This window comes from Plectropomus leopardus, chromosome 7 (assembly GCF_026936395.1).
Source record: "Plectropomus leopardus strain MGB_pleo_1.0 chromosome 7, ASM2693639v1, whole genome shotgun sequence".
In the NCBI taxonomy this organism is placed as follows: domain Eukaryota; kingdom Metazoa; phylum Chordata; class Actinopteri; order Perciformes; family Serranidae; genus Plectropomus; species Plectropomus leopardus.
Genome location: NC_142182.1, coordinates 9030198 through 9054122, shown reverse-complemented (window position 1 = coordinate 9054122; position 23925 = coordinate 9030198). Strand labels below are relative to the sequence as shown.

The window sequence follows — 23925 nt, the reverse complement described above, 5'->3', positions numbered from 1 at the left end:
CGCGTGGACACATACCACAGCACGAGCCCTGTGCGGTGTTCAAGGACACTTGTCTGCGGATGTAAACAACAATTGCGGCAGTGTGCCAACAATCATCTGACCGATATAAGTTTTAAATAGACTTTTCAAAGGGTGAAGTCAGGTCATCTGGGACATTTGGTAAAATGGGAAAATACGGTTTTACAGTTTGGGATGTTTGAATATAAGCAGCCATTTAACAGACATGTCCCTGAGTTGTTGCTTTACACAAAACAATCTCTCTCTTTTTTTTTTTTTATTGTTTTGAGATGGACAGGGCAAAAAGTAAAAAAAAAATCCAGAAAAAAAAAAAAAAAATCAACAGGTCCCAGAATGTAGGAAAGCCATATGGCATGTTGATTTTACCTTTTTGGTAGCTAAAATAAGGGTATAACAACATTCAACAACAAAATCATTGTAGGGGTGTTGCTTTTTATGAACTTTTTGACTTGTTAACAAAATATTGTCACGACTCTCTTTACTTTAATGGGAATATCTTTTCAGTGAATACTTAATGCATTCAAGTGCAAATTAAATCAACATGTTTTTAAACTACCACCCTGTAATATTACAAACATTTTTAGTTTTTTTTCATTTAAAGAATATTAAATACGATGCTGTAAGTCCATGTCAGCCACAATACTCAGGAATTAGCCATAAGTGTTAAACCCATGCATGTCCATTGTGGACAATATGCCACCCAGGAAAGAGGCAACAAAGGAGTGGGCAAAGCACTGCAGAAAAGATGAATTTATGATCAACTTGAATAAAACAAAGCTTTAGCTGTTATGGTTATGAAAATGTGTTTTGTTTAAATGTTGCTTTTGTCAGAATCTTTATTGTTCTCTGGGTCAGAAACAGCTCGATATGGAGAAAAAGCAGCGACAGAGCCAGACATGGCCCATATTATAACTTGAATTAATTTAAAAAACACATATTGACTGGTATACATCATCTAGTAAATTAATCTTAATAATTGTATCACTGAGGTGATTAATATATGTTTAAAAAATTAAAATATTTCAGAGAGCACTTGGCAAGAAATGTCCCACAATTTGCACAAAAATAGTTATGAGTGACAAAGAAAATGACCTGAAAATTAGTTTGGAAAAACTAGTTTCATGAAAGATTTGTTTTATCAAAAACTAGAGGAAATGTCCAGAAAATTTCATCATATCATTATATTTAAAGTTATGTAACTGGGATATATATGCATACATACACACACACATGCATGCACACACACACACACACACACACACACATATATATATATATATATAAACCACTAAAATACATTATATTACTTTAAAACGACATGAAATGAAATGTCTTCGTCTGTCAGATAGTCCCTGAAAGCACCACCGGGTTTGTTTTGGTCCTGCAGGGCCGTGTCCGGGCCAACCAATCAGGGGCGAGAAGGGGCTCGAGGGTGTCATGTGACCCCTGCCTCGCAGCCCAGCCCACGAGCCCTGTAAAGCGGCGCGTCCGTCATACTTTATTCATTCTCTGCCAGTAAGCGGACCTGCGGAGAGCTGCTGCGTTATCTGACTTCTCAACAAAACTAGAGCGACACTTCGCATTTTACCAACGCCAAATAAAGACAGACAAAAACTAAAACCTTCTGGTCTTTATAAAATTAGAGAGAAAAGAAATTAATCGCCGAATAACCGAAATAAAACCCCCTGCGACACCAGTCAGGATATAATATCAACTCGGTGTTCAGAATATTCAGCTTATTCCTTTTTCGATAAAAAATGAAAACCAAATTCATTAACGGGGTTTCTTCCTCCCCCTCCATGTCGCTGGGTCTGCTTGTGACCGAGAACGCCCTGCAGGTCCAGCCCGACACCGCGGAGGACTGCAAGGAGCTGGTCCGAGCCGACCAACCGGACCCGGACACCCGGCGCAAGGCTTATCGGTGGTGCCGGGAGTTTCTCCATGGAGCCTGGAAGAGCCTGGCGGAGGACGACTTTCACATCACCATCATAAGGTACAGGGTGTTCACTTGGTGGAAACAGGCCTAGTTAGTGGGAGCTGGTGTGATACGGCTGCTACCCAGTCCAGCCTCATGATGGAGCCTAAACCGTTTTCAGAGAAAACGCCCTAAATACTCTGGAAATAAATAGGTTATTTCCATAGAAGTGCACTCGACGTAAATCAGATGCAGTTTCCCGGAAGACGGTAGTGATGATGTTATTCGTGTGAATCACGGCTGTTTATCTGGACTATTTCTACATTTCAGAGTAATATTCACTGTTAGTGTGACAACTCCCCAAAACTGAGTTTTGCTTTGTAATTTAGGGAGACAGTGATTTATTGATTTATTGATTTATTGATTTATTGATTGTTTAGTTGCATTGGTGGATGACGCACCTGAAAGCCACACTAGAGCAAAAGTACAGATCTCTTACAAGTTGGAAGTTAAAAATAATAATAGATTTTATCTGTAATGCACTTTACATTTGGAACAAAGGATATGTATTTGGATACATAGGATATTACTCCAGCAAAAGTCTTAAAAGTATCTGATATTTCAGTGTCAAAAGTAATTTTATGATGTTTAATGTATTTAAGTATTGAAAGTAAAAGTACAAGTAAATGCTGTTAATATAAAAACACGCAAAAAAATGGTGCAATTTTTGATGATTTTTAAAGAAAGACAATCACCATGACGTTTTCTTTAAAAATTCACAAAAAACTCAAACAAAAGAATAATGGCAATGTTTTTAGAGAAAACATGTCTTTATGTTTTCTTTAAAAATCAGCAGTAAAATAAATACAAAATCCTGCCATTTAAAGTTGAATACCAAAATAAAAAACACAAGTCCCTCCCCTGTACTTTAAAATTTTGACATGCCATTTTTTTGCACCACCGCCCTAAGTTAGATTTAAATATTCCGTTCTAATTCTGTTCTCAATTGATTTTTTAAAAATAATATATTTAAAAAGCTATTATATAGTATTATATATATATTATATAATGAAAAAGAGCCGATAAGGAGTATGACGATTGTTTAAGAGAATATGTGGTCTTGAAAATTTTTCTCAAAGTCATGGATATTTATCGGTAAAAATGTGCATGAACCCAAACTACACTTGAAATTTAGTGAAGTAAAAGTGAAGGTTGACATAAATATGAAAACTAAATTAAAGCACAGATACTACCCAAAAAATACTCAAGTAATGTAACAGAGTATTATTACTTAGGTAGACTAATCACTGCGTACATTACAGTCACATAAATTGTAGGTATTTCTGTTGCAACTTAAGAGATTTAAAGAACAATACAAGTGAAAGTTAACAGAAATATAAAACCTCAAAATAAATAAACAATTAATCATTTCTATTTACATTCAATGTTGGACCCAGGGACACTGAGGCCAGACTGTGATTTAACAGGCTGACAGACAGAGGAACAAAAGAGTTTCTCAGCCTGTCCAGTCTTGCCTTTGGCACCCTAAATCCTCTGAGTAAGCCCAAAGTCTTCAAGTATGGTATTTATTGGTAATTATTCCTATTCTGAGCTGGACTTTGTCGTTTAAATGGTAATGTGCGACACTGGGAGGCTAATAACGGTGGCAAATTTGTTCTTATTTGCCCAAGCTGCTATTTTAGTTGATAACATAATAGGTTTGATTTTGTTTTTATTAAAATTTCCAAAAATGGCTGTTTTGATTCTTATGAAATTCTCTGTCCTACCATTTAAACCCTATAATACCAGGCTTGATTTCTGTCAAAAACACTGGAGGAAGGAAATGAGAAACAAAAGAAGAAATTACCCCAAAATTAGTTAGAAATAGAAAATATTGAAGAAAATTGCTTAAAATTAGTAAAAATAAATAAACAAATACATTACAGGAAGGAAATAAAGAAAGAAAGTTAAAAAAATAATAATAATACCATGCAAGTGATGTGGAAAATGTGCTTAAAATCTTTTGAATAATTTTGCAACATGATTTTAAATATGTAATTATGATTATTTAAAATTATTATTATTATCATTATTAAAATGATTTTTTTGTCCTTTTTTTTACCTTCCACCCCTTTTTTTCTAGACATTTTCTCTAGCTTTTTAAAAATCAAATAATTTCTTGCAATTTGTGAGACATTTAATCATGATTTTTTTAGACGAAATTGCACCAATTTGCACAGAGATCATAGGCTTAAATACCTGTGAAAGGCGTCTGAAAGCAGCACAAGAGAAGTGATGTTGCTCAAGGTTTCAAAGGGTTAAACAGCATGACATTTAGCTCCCCAGCCCAAGACGATAATGTATGTAAGGCTTTTACAGGCATTAGTTGAGCGAGGTAAAGTGAGACTGTAGGAATTTCTAATGTATCCTATGCTATTATTAGATTTAAACTTGTAGAGTATAATGAAGAGAGATACAAGAGTTACAATAGCTGTTTGAAGCCATATACATGCTATGATGGTAATATTCACCGGCTGTCTGACTGTCTGTCCTCCAGGGGTGGTCTGAGCAACAAGCTCTTCCTGTGCAGCCTCCCTGACAGCCTGGACACTGTGGGGGACGAGCCCAGGAGCGTCCTGCTGCGTCTCTATGGGGCCATCCTGCAGGTGGGAGCCGCATCTCTTATCACACAGCTGAACAAACTGAGTCACAAGTAATACACACTCCTCACAAGGATGTGTTGTTGTATCTTAGAAACTAGTTTCCCTCAGTAGTGTGTAGCTTTTTGCGTAATAGTTAAAGTTAAGCTGCTTTTAATGAAGATAAGTGCTTCTATACTGCACACACACACATAACAGCAGAAATGTAAAAATCCTGCACTGACTTTCTTGTAAGCACCATTACGAATGTTTGACTTGTATGCCTTCATCACAGAGATGACTCGTGTAACCGGGGTCAAAGGTTAGTCGACAGTTTGAGCTGATAATAACAGAAACCAGACAATAAACCAAAAAAAGACCTACAACTGTGCTATGTGACAGTGCCATCACCACACGTTGTTTTGTGTGTGTGTGTGCGTCTGCAGGTCACATGCTTATGTTAGTGTATGCATGCATGTGCAGTTATGTCTTCACGTGTGTATGTGTGTGTGTACGCATGTGTGTGTGCGTGTTAGCCATTGTTGTACATGGTGATGTACCCCCATGGCTGTACATGCATGTGTTCTTTGCCGTAGGCTTCCCAAAGGAGCGTGCCTTGGGCACTCTTGTTCCCAGGTGAACCCACCAAAAAACACGGTACAGTATGAGATCTCTGAAATCTCAGCCTAATACAAAAACGTAACACACACTCATGTAGCATAAACCTGGCGGACAAAGCGGGGAAGATACAGTGAGGAGAGAAAACAAAGTGCTGAAACACCTCTCCTGTCCGTCTCTTTTCTTCTCTTAATCCCTGCCTTGTGACTCTCAATCGTTAAGAAGTCAGCTGAACTTTTAAACAGGCGCCAAACAGAGGAGCCCGAGGATGAGTCGGCACGTTTAACGCTCGCTCAGCCAAAAAAAATCAAACGGCAACAAGAGAAGTCTAATGTGCAGTTTGGCTTGTTGTTGCTCAAAAGCAGATAGAGTATCTTTGTGCGGCAGCACAGTGGTCACAGATAGTCTAAGATGATGTGGCTTGTTTGTCCAAGGTTCATGATCCCAGTGCTGCGAAGTGTTACAGAGCAAAGATAACCATTTAGTCACCATCCCCTCCTTCAGTGTATTGATTAAATTTACAAATATTTAGTGACAAGAGTTCAAGGACTTTGAAGCATTTGCACAGACTCCTGATTACAGCAAACTCTAATCTCCTGCTGGTGTTTGTAATCGTTTGAGGTGATGGTTTTTAGCTGTTTGTTGCAGCGTGCCGCGATAAATAAACAACAGAGCCAAAACAAAGACACAGCGATACGGGCTGCTTTCATGCTGCTTTCTCAGCCGTCAAATTTTCCCAATGATACCTGAATTAAGTATTAACTAAAAGTCTGCGTAATAAAACCTAAGCATGGCTTTTATTGCTAGGGATGTCTGAGAGGGCAAAAGCAGCGTGTCCTTCACCAAGGTAACTGTCCCCATCTCCATCAGGACACAACCGCCTCTCAGGAATTACTGACGTCTAATCAAAAAGCCAATATGATTAAGGAACTTTGTGTCATTATTAGAGTGCACAGCTACTAATGAATAAACAAAGGCTAACGGCACCGGAGACAGCGTTTCTCAGCAATGAAGATATGTGGATAGCATGTAGGATGATGGGTAGATTCACCAAATAAATATGCCTTTTTTTTTTTTTTTAGCTCCAGTTTTATGTAATCCGCAGTAAAAAGCCACATTCAACAGCAGGTTTTGAGTCAGTTAATAGAAGATCGTGTTCTTACTCCTCTTCGGAGATAACTCTGCTATCTCTTTGATCTCTTTCTCCGCTCTCTCTTTCTCGCTGTTGAGACAAGCAGTTAGTCAGGGAAAACGCAGCAATCAGTCCGACCAATCCTCTGCACCGTCATGTCCAAAAGACTCGGTGTGTGTTTGAACTCATACTGTACTGTCTGCACTGCGGGGATGGTTAGGTTTCTATGTTGACGCTCATGGACGGCTTCACATGTATTCATGGATAGTTCTTTCCTTTTTCTTTTGTTGATAGATGTCCTGTAATAAAGGGGATTCCCGACAGTCAAACAAAGAAAATCACTTCCAAGTAAGTAACTGATGATGGTGCCACCATACAGTGTGTTCCTCTGCCCAGGGTGTCACCCAGTGTCCGTCCAGTCACCACGACACTCATCTCATCTTCACACCCGTGTCTGAACATATTCTTTTGCTTCCCTAAATTCTCCTCTGACTCATGTTGAACTCTCTGTCGGGTTGCTGTGATCTCCAACAGGGTGATATAACAGAGAAGGCTGAACTTTTGTAACCCTGTGGGGTTTTGAACTGAAGTTCAGAATCGATTTAACACCTGTCTCCACTTACTAACTGCTGCCAGAGCATGACTTTAAAAAATTAAATTGAGTTTGGAAATGCTACAGCCACTCATTTCTTTTCTGTGGAACTTTTTCGTGCAAACCTGAATATACGACTCTTATTTTTGGGAAATCTGAGCCCGTCTGGCTTCAATTTAACACCTGGATCTATATCAGTTTTCTTGAGCTGCATTTAAATGCCTTTCGCTAGCATTTAAACCTCAGAAACCAGAGGAAATTGGTTTGGTTACTTTCAGAAACACAGGAAAAAACCATAATGAAATCAAACAGCAAAACACAAGTAAAAGGTGACAAGGAAGTTATCTAAAAAAAACTCCAACAAATTGCAGGAAAGCAAGAGAGGGTGGCAAAAAAACTTGAAAGTTAATTTAGAAGAAAGGCGATAACTAAAGAAAAGAAAAAAATGTTGAGAAAACTATATTAATACTTTCTTAATTATATATTTAAAATTATGTGTCAGATAAATACTGGTATATTTTTTAGCACTTCCTTGAGGTCATTTTCTTGTTTCTTGTTTATTTTTTACTTTTCTCTCTGTCTGTCTTTATTATTATTTTTTGCTTATCTTCAGGGAATTTTCTTGTACCTTTTCACTAACCTCTCGCTTTTTTTGGGCCATTTCTTGTTAAGTTGCATATCGCCCAATTCCATGTTTTTGAAAGAAGTTCAACTGAAAAAAAATATCTCGAAAATAAAACAGTAAGTACAGAAACAACAGAGGGTTTTTTTTAAAATAATCTGCCGCAAAATTAATCCGATATGTTCAGAGAGTCACTGCTGGCAGCCTGAAGCGCTGCCAAGCCTCATACCCAGTGGCCTAGATATCTCGACAACCTTTGACCCTCACATGACATCGCTGAATCACAACTCCCTGTCATGTGACGGAGGTGAGGTCATCAGCTACGCTGTTGTCGCCTCTCTGACATCCTTTCCTCAAGAATGCTTATTGTCCTCTGCAGTTAGTTGAGCGGCTAATGCAGAGCTGACCCCGTGTCAGTGTCTCTGCATAACCTCTCCTGGATCCTAGCATTCAAAGTACTTTTTTTTATATGTTGTATAATGTCACAGTACATTAACAGATCCTAATGACTCTAAAACAACTCACTGGATAAACGGACTTGCTTGTACAACCGGTAGAATAAAACGTTTGTTGAGTGTGCTGCTGCAAAGCCGATATTAATGCCCATAGAATCAAAAATGTACAAAGTGACTACTACATTGTTTAGGACAGCACTTAATGTGGCTCTCTCTGCGTGAACATGGAAATGGAGTAAAAATGGGAATGGCGAGGGTGTAACGCGTAACGAGCCTTTATAGAAATTTAATGGAGGCAAAAGTACAATATTTGTCAGTCAAATTTAGTGGAGTCAGTGTAATAAGTGGAATAAGTTTTAAAAAAAAGCCCAAAAACCTCAAGTTCAGACACTCAAAAACTGTACTTAAGTAAATGTACTTCGTTACTGTCCACCACTAATGCTGTCTGATGAAGGTAAATCCTATTTGGATTAGACAGGATGACACCGATTATACCCTGTGGGGATACTTCACACGTCACAGCAGCAAAGCAACACGTCAGATATACTGTAGATATAAAGACCATAACATGGTGTACAAATGACAGGTACCACAAAATATACTCAGTACTATGTACGTATATGTGCCGATACAGACAGGTTACAGATATAAATATGTCAAATTTTCAAATAATGGTCCCAAACTGCAAAAAGAATCATGCCTTTAATTGAAAATAGCTTACATAAGAAATTTTACCCCTAATTTCCCTTGTCAACACTTCGTTCGTGTTGTCTTGTAAATTAAGTATGATGTACGTTTCCATTCCATTATTTCCGTCAGTATAATAAATGAGTCAAAAATGCATTACGTTAAAGTTAAATAAAGTACTGTTATAATTAAATAAATTAAAGCAGAACTTATGATGCTTTTGTTTTGAAAGAACCAATTCATCTCTGGCTGGAAGTGTTTGTTTTGTGTGAATTTGTAGCCTACAGTAAACAGCTGGATGTTGGGTGGTATGAGCGGTATGAGGATTAATCCACTCAGGTCTCCAGTTCATATATTAATAGTATTTTAAAGTCATAGTGGTGCTCCATTATTGAAAAATGTGACAAAATAGTTACAGTTTGGAGCTCTGCAAAAGCCCTGCTTTTGGGGTGTGTTTCTGTGAGATGCAGAGAGCTGTAGAAGAGGGTAAAATGAAACACCCGGTCAGTGTCTTGTGCTGAATCCCCACGTTCAGTATCACTTTCCAGCTCCTTCATGTTTGCTTGTTTTGGTTTCGTGCATGTGTAGACGCCCCCTCGGCCACACAGATACAGACACAAAGCCATATCAGATGACGTAAACAAAATTTACGCTGTAGCATAATATGACACAATAGACTTTTTTTTGTCCGCAGATGATATATTTCATCATATCGCACAGCCCTACCCACCTCATGAGAGCGTAAAAACTGTTTTTGAGATAAATGTGAGGTTTTTTTAGTTGATGTGTTTCCATTTGGCTTATTTTATACTTGCACTTTCAGTTTGTGCAATTCGAGGGTCAATGTAAACCTGCCTACTGCTGTTCTTTGACATGAGTTCACCTCTGCAGAGAGATAAATGGAACAAATGTTTCACACTGGTTCAGTTCAGGTCAAAGGGATCTTAGCGACCTGCATTTAATAAAATCCCCCCTTACCGGTTTCTTGACTCACATTCAGTAAGAGATAAGTATTTAGGTTAAAGCAGCAGCTGCTGGCAGCGTGCAGTGCACCTGCTGCATCGCTCCAAGGCCAACTGCTGAATATCTCCGAGCTGAGTAGCAACACTGATATGTGACCAGAGTAACAATTTAGATTCAAATGTGTTTAAATATCCAGAGAGAACATGGGTTCACAGACTGGGATTTTACATCCATTCAAAAAGTATATTCATATTTACTAGAGGAAGTAACTGTTTCCTGTCCAAAAGCAGGAAATAGTGCTATAAGAGTGTTGAAATTCCTCTGAACAGTGAGCTGGCCTGACTTGTTGATAATTAACTTTTGAACGGCCCAGAACTAGTCTTGGAGTGTAACCAAATCAAACAGGCCGCTAAAACAAACAGTGGCATTTAAAATAGGTCAGAGGAAATGAAAAAGAGGTTGATGAGGGGCTGTGGGGCTGTTCGATGGTCGATATGGGACCGTCAGGTTCACTGTGTGGGACACTGTTCCAGCCTCTAAAGAGCAAAGGACGGATGGCCTGACCGCCTTCACTGACATTTGTTTCTTGTTTGTTTGTTTTTTGTTTGTTTATCTATTTCGAACAACAAAAAAAAGAAAGAAAAGAACAGAAAAAAACAACAACGAATGAAGAATATGAAGTTAAAGCCCCACAAACTTTTTTCATTCAGCTCCTTACTACAGTATGAGTTATGAGGTCTAACATGAACAAGCTGTTTTGTCCAAGTTTAAACTGTTTTTTTTGTTTTTTGTTTTTGTTCTTTAAGAAATGTAAATATCCTTCGTTCTTTCAGTATGGGGTTGTGTTGCTAACTGGCAATCTTTCGGTTTCCAGTTTTGATAGATGAATACAGACGACCACCGTCTGCTGGTAGTGTGGAGTATGGACCGCTGGTTTGCGGTCGTGTTTTCATGTGCAACTTTTTGGCAAAGACACGGCAAGTCAATGCGACGCAGCAGGGTGCTTTCATCACCGCAAGTTCTCGGATGTGGGCTTGGTGTGCCACGGCCTTTAGATTTGCCCCTCACCTGGGAGCACTTCGCCCTGGCAGACCCTTGCAGAAGCTATTTTTCCTGAACAACACAGCTTCTGGTGTATTTCTTTACATCTTAATGATATAAAGAAATACCTGAAGTCATTTATTCAGCGACTTTAATGATGTTCAACATCATTTCAGGCTACAATGTAGCTGTCTTACTGGTGCCGCCAAATTTACAGTCAGTGTGTCTGAGTACAACTATTGGATTGCCCCATTTTTCTAATCACTAAGGCTAAATTTAAATCAGTAAACTAAACAAGAGCACAGTCAGCATCACTATTGTTGGCATAGTTGTACGGCGCTGTCCTCAAATACCTGCAATGATATCCAAGGGTTATCTCTTGAATAGAGCACAAACCGAATCCTTTACTTTACGCTTTGATCTGCAGTTTTACTATCGACCCAGCAGATGTAGGTTAAAACAAACCAACCAAACCTCTGCATATTCAGAAGGTTAGTTCATTTATAGGCTGAATGCTGCAGATCTAGGTCAGTACAACGACCATTACAGAGACGATGTACTCGCTGACTCACTGAAGTATCGTTAGAGGAGTGCCCCGCAGTATAAGCCGACCCCTCAGGTCTTTGCTCTGCTTTAGGAACAGGCTGCCAGATGGTTTCTTGTCTGGCAGTATGTGTGTCAAGATGATTATGGTAATGTGGATAATTCACGTAGGAGATTTAAAACAGCATGTGATCAGCACTCTGCAGATAAAGCATTACATAACGATGGAGAGTATTTTCTAGGCGCATGCCCTGGGAACGAAGCAGATTGTGCTGCTGTCCAGACATTTCATCCCCTTTGTTTATGGTTTTCAAGAATTATAAATTGTTTTGCTGTTTCCTGTGTTTACATCATCAGAGCTTGCTCAAGAACTGTTCTTAAATACAAATTTGAGGTACTAAATAAAGCTTTACCAAATCAACCAACCGTTTTATAAATGTAAGCTGAACAAATTGCCACCTTCTCCTAGCTGGCATACAGGTGGACCGTTGCCATAATTGAAAGGTCAGTTCCTTTTTTTACCCTTTTTACAGCGCGGTGCCCTCAAAAATGATCAGAAATTTCGCCTCAGAGTTCATTTTGGACGCTTCATAAACCTTAGTTGGCCTCATCACAATTCATAACAATTATATTCTCTGAGTAAAAGCTGAACATGTGATTGATTTTCCACCTTCTCTTTAGAGTGTAATGTAATTTCCAACTTTAACACAGCAAAGACACTGAGTCTCTGAGAGGGAGAATGAGTATTGACCGTCTCTGTAGGTGGTGTTGTACTGTTTTGTTTTGAGAAATGTGACATCAAGGCGGCCACAAAGCAGGCAGTATTGTTTCCTTTGAGCCGCTTCCTGCTGGACGCTCAGTGTGAAGCACATTCCCTGGCAGGTAGCCGAAGACCCTGGCGCTCACATCCAAATCTTTGCCTCTGCAGCAATTTCTCTGAAAGTTATTCACTTCAGAGGGTTAAGATGGGAATATGTTATATTGATGTCTGTAGCAGCTATTGTCAGTTAGATGGAAATGCAGAAGATTGCAGCATTAGCTGGTAAAAAAAAATATATTTTGATGATGATGATGATGATTATTGTTATTATTATGTATATATATATTATAGGGGAGTATTTTCAAGTACTTTTCTTGTCATTTTTTAAATCTAAATCTGCCTATTTTTAGGGCCATGTCTTGTTAAGTTTTTTATTGGCTTCTCCCTGTGTTTTTGAAGGAAAATGAACCAAAATGCTTTCGAATTGTTCTCCAGAGAAGGTTTTAAGCAGTTTTTTTTAAGAATAAGTAACTCTTGTCAAAACATACAACACTGCTTACTAACTTGAACTGAACTGAAGTAAGTGGGGTTTTTGGGGTTTTTTTTTTGCTTTCATGCCACTTTAAATTTGACTCATTTCTGTCCTCATTACAACTCTGGCCCCAAGAGATGTTTTTGTAAATATAACCTCACTAATGACAGTTTTCAGTTTCTCACAGTTTAAATCTGTCCTCTGCTAATGACCTCCTGTCCATTTGGTGCAGAGTCTTGTTTTCTGTCTGAGGAGCCAGCATGCAGCTCCAGGGCATGTGTTTGTGCTGGTATGAGAAAAGGTTTCCCAGTTAACCTTGAGCCCCCGTTGGGCTCCAGGCTACGTGTATTGGTGTGTGACTTTTGTCTGTCTCAAAGATAAAGGTAGAAAGACAAGGCTGTCCTCTTTGCACCAACAACTTCACTACTGCTTTCAGCGGCCAAACTCTTCCTGGAAGTTTTAATCTGCCTCTTGTGCTCTCCTCAGCGCTCTGACAGGCAAACCCAACTAACCCTAACCAGAGCTTTTCTCCTCATTCAGACTCCCCCGTCCTCCTCCTTCACCCCTTGTTTCCTATTCACATTGAAATGCAAAGTAATTCCATTACAGAGCATGCTCAGTGTTATAGTTTAGATGTCTTAACATACACATATGTTGTCTATAAGCTGATAACACAAAGGCCTAGTTATCATACCATATTCACAAGGAAATATATTTGTTCAAAATCAACAGCATGTGTTCATAGGAGTTAAATCTATAATCCTTAAAGAAAAAGTTTTTAATTTTTTTTATTTTTTGAGGTGTGGATGTTCTTATCCATACAGAATATGTTAATTACAAATAGCAGAAGTCAGTCAGTATGCCCCAGATTTTACCCACCTAAATAAAAGTCCCACCTAAAAAAACAATATCAAAAGTGTATGCTGCATTTAGAATATTTTTATTGCTTTACCTCAATGTCAGACAGGGATTTCCAACGGAAAAATGAAGCCGTCATATTTCTTTTTCAATACCAGACTCTATTGTGGCACCCAGTGGCTCACCTGGCAGGGCAGGTGCCCCGTGTACAAAGGCTGACACGACGATTGTTTCATTCGTTACTCAAGCCGTACTTCACCCTAACTTTCATGTTTTCAGACACCGTGACCAGAAAAAGATCTTAATCTCATATCTTATTCTGTCCTCACTGCTTCACAGCACGTGTGGGTAGTGTCTGTCTGTCGTGCTTTAAATGCTAAGCTGCTAACTTTCTTACTGTTGTGTGTTTTCAGGGGGCCGAGGCCATGGTGTTGGAGAGTGTGATGTTTGCCATCTTGGCAGAGAGGGAGCTGGGACCCAAACTCTATGGTATTTTCCCTCAGGGCCGACTGGAGCAGTATGTCCCTGTAAGTTACCACGCTGTGCTTCATATTCACATCTCTTTATGTATCCAAGTGAGGAGCAAAACTTTGATGCATAGTAACGCACACACAGGCAGAGACACAGAGTCATTTTATATCACAGTATACCCCAAATTTGGATAGATGAAGTTGATATTAAAAAAGCTTCTTTTGAGAATTTAGCCCTTGGACCTAGTATTTAAATATGTAAAATTTTCATTTAAATAGGATGTTGGCTCCACCTTTAATGTGTAAAGAGGGTTCATTTGCATGTTTGGAGTTATCTTTAGGTAAAAGTACTAATGCCACACTGTGGTGCTTAAGTAAAAGTATGTAAATTTAAACTGAAAATCTTCTTAAAGTATAAAAAGTAAAAGTACCCAATGCAGTGAAATATTTTTAAAAAAGTAAATACATAAAATAACATCTAAAAAATTCAAAATTGTGAAAAAAATTGAAAAAGATGTAAACGTTTACCAAAAGTAAAGGCATTTATTTTTCTTGCAATTGACCAATCAATTAAATCATGTAATTTTTTCATCTGAATTTGTTTAAACTGTTTGGGGTTTGTTTTCCAACAAAATATATTTTATAAACTCTTCCTGTGATTTTTATGCAAAAAATTGCAAAGTAACCAGCAACTAAAGCTTTTGCAGAGATGTAGTGAAGTAAAAAGTACAATATTCCCTCTGACATGTAGTGGACTAAAAGTATAAAGTGGCATGGAAAGAAAATACTCAAGTAAAGTACAAATATGTCAAACCAATTGAGTAAATGTAGTTAGTTAAATTCCTCCACTGTCTTTAGGTTGAGGCTCTTGGTGGGATTCTCTGGAATTAATCATACAACAGGGTTTGTGTATTTATGTGCGGCGTACTGTTCAACGATGCATCATTGATCGATGTTCAGGGAGAGTTAATAAACCATAAAACATCTGCTCCTAGTTAAACAGAACTGTGTTACACAATTTGCTTTACTCGCGGGGGAAAATCATTTTGACCTCAGCTGTAAAAGAGCAGCCACGAGTCATTCAAACAGACTCTTTGACCTTTAATTCTGGGATATTATTTCTCAACCTCAGTAAACTGCACAGTGCCCGCTCATGTTTACCCAGCGGGCATGTGTGGACTGCTTTAAACTGATTGGATATTGGTGTCTCTAGAATCTTAGAGTATTTTAGTTTTAGTTGTTTTTTTTTTTTTAGTGAATCTGGGTTTAGTGGCATCATAAATGTGAGAAATAAGATTCTCTATATAATCACTCAGCGGGTTTCCATTAACTCTCAAATTGTGCAAATTGAAATTTCTACTATGAAATAAGCCGGATGGAAACATGTTTAACACTGAACACTTTTTATCTCTGACGGTGGATTTATGGTTTGTTGAGCCGCCTCAGTCAAAGAGAGGCTCTGTTGAATTTGCATCTTATTATTATTATTATTAATATTATTATTAACCATTCATAATATCCTGTTGACAGAGTCGTAAACTGGACACCTGTGAGTTGAGCGACCCCAGCATCTCAGCTGAAGTTGCAGAGAAGATGGCCAAGTTTCACGGGATGAGGATGCCCTTCAACAAGGAACCCAAGTGGCTGTTTGGAACCATGGACAAGTAAGTCATTTAAAGTCCCTTTTACACGGCAGGAACTTTCCTCACGAGGAACCTTTTGAGGAACTCGTTGTGTTGACCCCAGGCACCAGGGTCTTAATTAAGTTCTAGTGATATCCTTTTACCCAAACCCAAATGATACCCATCCTTATTTCTGCGTCTACATACTACGCCCTATACTGTACTAGGTTTCCTTCTGTGTCATAATTGGGTGACATTGCACGTGGTCGTGTTTAGGCAACAAAGGCACATGGCAACCAACGCTGGGATGTCAACAAACGCACACGCTGGTACAGATGGTTAGGATCAGGAAAAGGAGGCATATGGTAAGGTGTAGGGAAAAAAAACCATCACATTCAGACTAGAAGCGAACACTGGACTCCTGAATGAAAATCCGTGGTTTGTTAGACCCATCCTCCACCCCATTACATCAGTAGGGGGAGCGTTTCCACCTGACGCCGTTCTGTGGCGTATCATTTCGGTCTGGCTGTCTTCTCAAGTGACACCGCATATGCATGTATCAGGCTGCCGTAAAAGGTGGCTTTTGGCTAAAAGCACTGTAAAAGCAGTGGTATTTGACGACTTCAGAATGAACCGGCCTTTTCACCGCTGCAACAACCTCACGTCCCGTCATGTTGTGTTTTCATACATCAGCAGAGTAATTTGCCTAATCACCAGCCTTAAGACGACCTTGGAAACACAGATAACAATGCACTGAAGTTCCCTAAAAAATAGTATAGTTACTCACAGGAGATTTTGGTGGAAACATGACTTAAGTTTTGTCAAAGCGATATTCAATACTGCCCTACCTTGTGTCGTTTTTTCTCTATTCAGAAAACCCTCTGGTTATCTGGCTAATACCTGTTGTCCATGTAAGTTTACATTAAAACAGGTCTCGAAAGAGAGACTGAGAACGAAGTTTAATCCTTACATGGTGAGTCGGCTCACTGATAACTTATCAACAGGTATTAGGTGACAGGTGGCTTATCAGGATGCAAATCTGTTATAATTACCAACAAGTTTATTTGTTGGGTGTTTACGAGGTTTACATTGCACAATATTTGTCAGCGTGTGGCGATAAAGTCCAATGTCCAGTTTTCCTGATTTTCTGTGACGGTACTGACCACTGTTGACTGTTATCATTTCCCAGATGTATCACAAGCATTACTCACTCTCCGTGGCCCGTGACCGATTTAGTAAATTTCCATGTCAGAAAAGAAAGAGGATTCACATATCAGAAATAGAACATGTTGTATTAATTCTATATCACATTATTCTAAGCTTAAACAAATAAAAAATAGTGTATGCATAAGAAAAGGTGGTCTAATATGTGTGTAACACTCTCACCAGGTACCTGAGCCAAGTCATGAGGCTGAACTTCACCAGAGAGTCCCACCTGCGTCGCTTCAACCGCCTGCTCAGCTACAACTTGCCGCAGGAGATGGATATGCTTAAGTATGTTCCCACACACACACCGTACAGCACAGAGTGGATCACAAATGACACATGCACTGCAAAGTTTCCTAATGTGATGTTATGTAAGCGACTGTACAGAATGTGTCGGTCCTGTGCTGGTGCTTACCACAGGAAAACCTCAGATTAACCCGAATACGTTTTGAGAGACCGCTCAAAAAACAAACATTGTGTCACTGATATGACAAAGTTCAGACTTGCAAACAGATAATGAAGAAAAAACGTGGGCGAACTGGCTTTTGTTCTTCCAAAAACATGAGTAGAGGGCTGTTAATAATTTAAGAAGAAATTACCCAGAAATAAGCAAGAAATTAGTAAAAATTCCAAGAAAAGTATCTGAAAATTTGCACAAAGAAACACCCCAAATAAACAAAAAACAAATTTGGAAAAAAAACAGACACGAAGGGCCACCAATCGGACTCGAACCCATGGCCGCTACGACAAGGACAAATAGCCTCTGAATATGTGGCGTACACTCCTCAGTCATGTGGTTTTGAAGCCAAGGGGCCCTGATGGCAAAGGCATGGTCACCTTTAATTTTAAGCGCTGACTTTGGAACAGCCTCACCTAAGGATCTATGGCTTATACGGGGTCAACGCTTCTGTTATGTAGCATATAATGAAGTGAAACACAGAGGTTAAACTGTATTTTGAAAAAGGAGCTTGTTAAACGCGGCTGATTAACCTTTGTATGTTCAGGTCTCTGCTGGAGTCCACGCACTCTCCCGTAGTGTTCTGCCACAACGACTGTCAAGAAGGTAAAACATACCGATGCCGACAACCCTGGTATTCTGTGCAATTGCTTTTCTCCATTAAAAAAAAATAATATTCCTGTGTGTTGCTTTCAGGGAACATCCTGCTGCTGAAGGGTCGCCAGAGCTCAGACAAACAGAAGCTGATGCTCATTGACTTTGAATACAGCAGCTACAATTACAGGTAAGTTAGTGATGCCCCTAACGCATTTCAATGAACTGATCGTACTCACACGTGCCGTCTGTGTATCCAAAGCCTGATATATCTTATTTTCTGGAGAGTTTCATTTTTGTCTGAAAACTAATAAAACAAAACATTGCATGTTCCCTTGTCACAGTGAATATGGGCACAGGTTCAGTTCAGCAGCGTGACGTTCGTATTACTGCTCACAAGAATTTGTAATAATCCACAGCTGAAAGGAGTCTCCCACAAACTTACTTTTGTATGATTAACGTTTACTGAAAACAACAGTGTGCAGCTGTGTTAGACAAATACTTTGCATAAAAAAAACAACCCAAAAACCATCACACTGTACAGTTAAAATTAAATTCAAGATGCATCCTCCATTTTTATATACAGACTATGTCAGTAGTTCCAGACTGGAGTCCTCATTTATCTTTCACTCACATTAGATTATTATTTCAATTTTATTTCACAAAATGTTAACGATGACACAAAAATCAGCAAGAAATCTACCTATTAGTAAAAAAGAAAAAAACAAGACAAAACAAACACACAAAAAACAAATAAGTAAAAACAAGGAAATGACATGGAAAAAGTGCTTGAAAATGATAATTATGACATTTTCCCTGGCCTTTTTTGTTCCCTAGACATTTCCCTGCTTTTTTTTAAATTTCTAAATCCACTGATTTCTTGCAATTTGTCATCATCTTTTACAAGTTGCTCATTGCCTTTTTTTGTCATGATTTTGAAAAAAAAAATCAGCTCAGTGTGCTCAGGTTGAAGAGGTATAAAGACTTGTGAAAGGCATCTGAACACCATAAGAAAAGTTATGTTGTTATAGGTTTTAAAGGGTTAATACTGGACACTTTGGGGTCCATTCTTTATGAGTGACTTGGATGTTTTACACACAATGCAGTCCACCGTGCAGTGTCTGATCCAAACGCTCCCTTCACACTGGCAGCACTGCTGATGCTTAAATCTCCTTCAGCTGCAACTGCTGCGTCACTGTACCGCATCGTCTCGCCAGTTCTTTGCCTCCCAACTGACCTTGGCTCTGCACTCGGTGGATGATCGGTGGTCGGACAGTCTGATATTGAGGCAGAATATGAGCGACAGACAAAAAGAAATAGAATCACCCAGATACTGAGCCAGAAAGGAAGCAAAATCTGAGGGAAAACAGGATATTTCTCTCTAGCGGTTCACGTTCATGGCCACCTCCCTGTGTTGAAATATTTACTGCAGCTGTTATGTAACTGGAATTTGGCAGGCCACTGAGGACGCACAGGATGGAGGCAATGGAAAGACCTTATCCAGACCTGTCAGTGTTACTAACGGTGATGATAGTGCGGTGGATTTCCACTGCAGTCGTGCACAAAGGACTGGGAGTAAGGAAGAGAATAACTGGATTTCACATCTGAAGCACTTATTTACAGCATCTATGACTTCAAATGTGTTCGTTCCTCAGTGTGTGAATTCCTGAGTGGTGCATTTAGGGGAAATGGCAGAGAACACACTAGCCTTGGTTCACAGTCAATCTCAGACAAAAGTCCCTCTCTTTCTCTCTCCTACACACACGAACAAAAACACTCCCTCCCCCCCTGCAGCTCCTTTCAGCGTGGCCCCTTTAAGTCTCCTCATATGTTGCACTGCTGACACGTGACCATCTGCACACATATACCATGCATGTGAGCACGTGTGCCATCATACATGTACAGGAAGACCACACCCACTATTGTGGACACACACACACACACACACACACACACACTTATACTGAGGGCTTTTTCTCAGAAAACAGAAATGGTGCACTGCATACACTCACAGCAGTGGGAGGATTTGTGATGGAGAAAATTCCTGGCTCCTGGTAACAGTAGGGCAGTGATACTCAACTTATGGCCCGCGGGCCAGATCTAGTGTAGGGTGGCCCCCCATCCATTTTCATATTCACAATTTTAAAAAAAAAGCAATTCACATGGGGAAATGTTTTTGTACTTTTGGTATACATAAGGTGCCATAGTGCTGAAAAAAACATCAAAATAGAGCTTATTAAAAAGTTCCAGTGATATATCCTAATATAGATAGGTCCTAACAAAGCCCCTAATGTCCTAAAATTTTAGAAAGGTCCTCAAATCCTAAAAACATATTGTAATCTGAGAAATGTCCTGAAATCCTAGCAACATCCTAAAATCTGAGAAATGTCTGAAAATTCTAAAAATATTCTAAAGTCCTAGAAATGCCCTAAAATCCTGGAAATGAACTAAAATCCTTGAAATGTTGTTATATCCTAGAAATGTTAGAAGAATGTAGAAAGGTCCTTAAATACTAAAATTGTCCTAAAGTCCTAGAAACATCCAATAATCTGAGAAATGGCCTAAAATCCAAGAAAGTTCCTCAAGTCCTGGAAAAGTCCTTAACTAGAAATGTCCTAAAATATGTACAGTGTCTACATATACACAAAAACACAAAAACTGACATTAGACACCACAAGGTTTCAAAGGAAGTATTTATTCATGGTTTCTTTATTTATTATGCGTCATCAGTGTCTCTGTCTCTCTTCTGTGCACTTTGCAGGGGATTTGATATTGGCAACCATTTCTGTGAATGGATGTACGACTACAACTGTGAGGAGTTTCCTTTCTTCAAAGTGAACACTCAGGCCTACCCTTCAAAGGCCCAGCAGGTGTGTGTGATAAGTTAATGATATTTTCTGTGTTTTTCACTGCTATGTTTCTGTATCTGTGTGACTAACGGAGACCAGGCGCAACACTGTGGATGGGCCTAACGGGCGTGGGCTAATGGGGAATCAACTAAACTAAACTAAGCTAAAAACTAATCTAAACTTGATGTGGACTTGTCATGTCTCTGTACAGCTGCACTTCATTGAGAGCTACCTGCGTGAGTCCGATCAAGGGTTTGACAACCTGAGTGAAGAGGACCAAATGAAACTGAAAGAGGAGCTGCATGTGGAGGTCAACAGGTGAGTTCAGATGTGACACGAATTGACAAAGAACAAGACAACGTGATAGAAAAGTTTAAAAAGTGACATTAAGTAACCTTGTGTTTTTGATTGTAGGTTCTCCCTGGCATCCCACTTTTTTTGGGGCTTGTGGTCCATCATCCAGGCACGGCTCTCCACCATCAAGTTTGGCTACCTGGTGAGGAAAAGCTTCATTACTTTACTGCTGGCTTTTTTTCTTTTCTTTAATAACTTAAACGGTTGTAATGTATGAAGGAGAAAATAAACCGTATACTGGACTCAGTGAGCTGAGGTAGTGAAAGGGAAACTTCGCCGATTTTCAACCAGCTTTGAATCAAAACAGATGACCCTGACCTGTGTAGATGACCTTATCTAACCAATGCCTAGCTATGACATAAATTTCGTCATTTGGCGTTGGCTCTCACGCTGTTGCTCAAACTGCAGGCTGTACCTTACACATTTTCATATTGACCGCCACCCGTGTCTTCGCCGTGGATACAAAGAGTCTTCTGCTGGATCAAGAGACACACCCACCCTTGTCTCGCTCTCTCTTTTGCACACTCGGTAAAACTAGGCAGTGTCTCCAAATGTAAATCAAGATCGTATTACTGCATGACTGCCTTTTTCTCGCCTAAAACAAATTTAAACACCCTGTTTAACTTTAATAATGAGAGTTTGCAAACAAAAAGTGGTTCTGCTTCCTGCACGGTGAAAACGTTGGCCAAAAAAAACGGAGATCAATCAGTAAAACAAATCAGATGATCAAATTTTACCAAGATCCTGTTACTGAGTTGGATATTTCTCCCCTCAAATGTTTTCAGAAAAATGTTTTAGCTTACTGTTTAACTTTAATACAAGATCACTGGCCGCCTGTGTTTCACATTGATCAGTCTGTGTATGATGTCATGCACTAATGGGAGCGTTTATTGGTCTGGTGTAGCGCAGTGCATTCTGGTAGTTGTAGGTTTTCTACCTCTTGTGCAAAAGTAAATGCCACAGTCCTTTTCCTCCGTTTTCCTTGGTCATATAGCACCAATTTCGTGTCTTTCTGCTGCAGAGACGGCCTAGTTTTATACAAGGACTCCATAACAGTAAAATACTTATTAAAAGACAATAAGTAAGACATAAACTGTTTTGTCCTGGAGGGTGATGCAGTATCAATGTTTACTGTGATAACAGCAGGTCAGAGGAGGCCGGGTTAGGTCAGCCTGACAACATATCATCGAGTCCGACACAGAAAGGTTGGCTCTGTCACAACTCTCAGGGCGAAACAATTCACCCCTGTTGAAGTTGTTTCCACACAACAACCTTTTTAGAAATAATCATCACTAGCATGGATATAATGACTGAATGAAATTTTTGCGAATGTATATATCAAGACTCTGCCGTACTGATAATGATGTTATGTTATTATTATGTATTGTTATACCCTAACCCTACCCTCCCCATTAACCCTTGAAACCTGACCAATTTTTTTTGGTTTCTTGCAAAAACCTGGGGAGCGGCAATGAGAAACTTAAAAAGACATAACCCAAAAATTAGTAAGATATTAGCAAAAAGTTACAAGAAACTAGTATAGAAACTATAGAAAGTATAGTTTTTTGGAACACAATTTTAAATACGTAATTACAACTATTAGAAGTTTTCTGTACATTTTCCCTATTTTCTTTTTTCTTTTTTTAGTTTTCCCCTTTTTTCTAAACTAATTTTCAAGTATTTTTTTGCCAACCTCTACTACTTTCTTGCAATTTGTTGAACATATTGCAGTTGGAGTCATTGCTAATTGTAGTTCAGAAAATAGGAAAATTACGAGAAAAAAAAAGGGGAAAATGTCTTGAAAAATATGCTTAGAATTAGTCATTATATATTTAAAATTAAATCACCGGGGGAAAAAATGCTTATTTTTTCTAGCACTATTTTCAGGTAATTTTTTTATTGTTTGTTTTCATGGTTTTTTTGTATTTTTGATTTTAAGTCTCATGTAACTTTTTGCTAATTTCTTGCTTATTTTGTCTTTTTAAGTTTTCTCATTGCCTTTTCCCCATGTTTTCAAAGGCATCAAACCAATTTGCTCCAGTTCGAAAAGGTTGGATAGCTTGTGAAAGGCATCTGAACGCAGCACAAAAACACTAATATTAATGCAGGTTAAAGTAGTGTCTGTGTTATATACTGTTTATTCATGTCTTCATTGACTGTGTTGTAGGAGTACGCCCAGGCCAGATTTGATGCCTACTTCCAGCAGAAGAAGATGTGGGCCGTCTAAAGGAGCAAAATGTTTGGACTGACTGGCAACATGTTGAGCCAATTGGCAGGAGGAGGACATACAGGCTGATAGCGACTCCACCATCCACGCTTTACTTCTACTCCTGCCTCGAGAGGATTTGCTGGCTACTGTTGATGTTATGCTCACCAAAGCCAAAACTTGATCATGTGGCTAGGTGCTTCAGGTACGCCCCACAATCCATTGCAGCTCAAAGTTTACACTGTGTAACCTAACTTTCATCACTGGTCAGAACTGCTCTCTGCTTCAGCCGTCTTCAAACCATATCACTAACATGAGGGTTACATCCTGAGCAGGAGAGAGGTGGATTTCGGTTACAGCTCGATTGGAAATGTTAACATTGCATCAATGTATATGTATTGATCATTCCCTTATGGAAATGCTCTGTTGGAAATGACCAAAATGTGAACTTCTCTTAATGGATTCCTGCTTCCCGAAGCAGCCAGTTGTTAACTATGTATATTATATATAGACCTCAAGGTGCCAGTAAATAGGTCCTGTCTATTACTGCTGGGCTGACTTGTTGGCTCATGAAATCATGGCTTGATCGACAGGTCAGATTGATGTCTACACTTAGATATTACACACTTGCTATTTGTTTGGTTTTCTATTTTAAATGGTTCTATTTGACTTTTCTTTATGCCAGGGCAAATACGGTTATGTGGTATTTTCAAGCATGTGATGTTTGGGTTACCTTTTTCTGGGCGACTGGTTAAACTCCACCGAATCAAGTCAAAGACATCAAACATCAGG

The 23925-nt window shown here is 39.1% G+C and overlaps 1 protein-coding gene across 3 annotated transcripts; it reads left to right on the top strand.

Moving 5' to 3' along the window:
* Positions 1-1339: 1339 nt before the first annotated feature.
* On the top strand, positions 1340-23486 carry chka (choline kinase alpha). Of its 3 annotated transcripts, XM_088079820.1 has the most exons (13): positions 1872-2011; positions 4491-4599; positions 5169-5229; positions 6617-6670; positions 13789-13902; positions 15376-15509; positions 16857-16961; positions 17678-17736; positions 17827-17914; positions 20486-20594; positions 20785-20891; positions 20988-21069; positions 23095-23486. In XM_088079820.1, the coding sequence occupies exons 2-13, from the start codon at positions 4583-4585 to the stop codon at positions 23152-23154; spliced, it is 990 nt and encodes a 329-aa protein (XP_087935946.1). In that variant the 5' UTR covers positions 1872-2011; positions 4491-4582; the 3' UTR covers positions 23155-23486. The 3 variants fall into 3 exon arrangements, with proteins under 3 accessions (XP_087935945.1, XP_087935944.1, XP_087935946.1); XM_088079818.1 differs by lacking the exon at positions 5169-5229 and having other exon boundaries at positions 1345-2011; XM_088079819.1 differs by lacking the exons at positions 5169-5229; positions 6617-6670 and having other exon boundaries at positions 1340-2011.
* Positions 23487-23925: the final 439 nt, after the last annotated feature.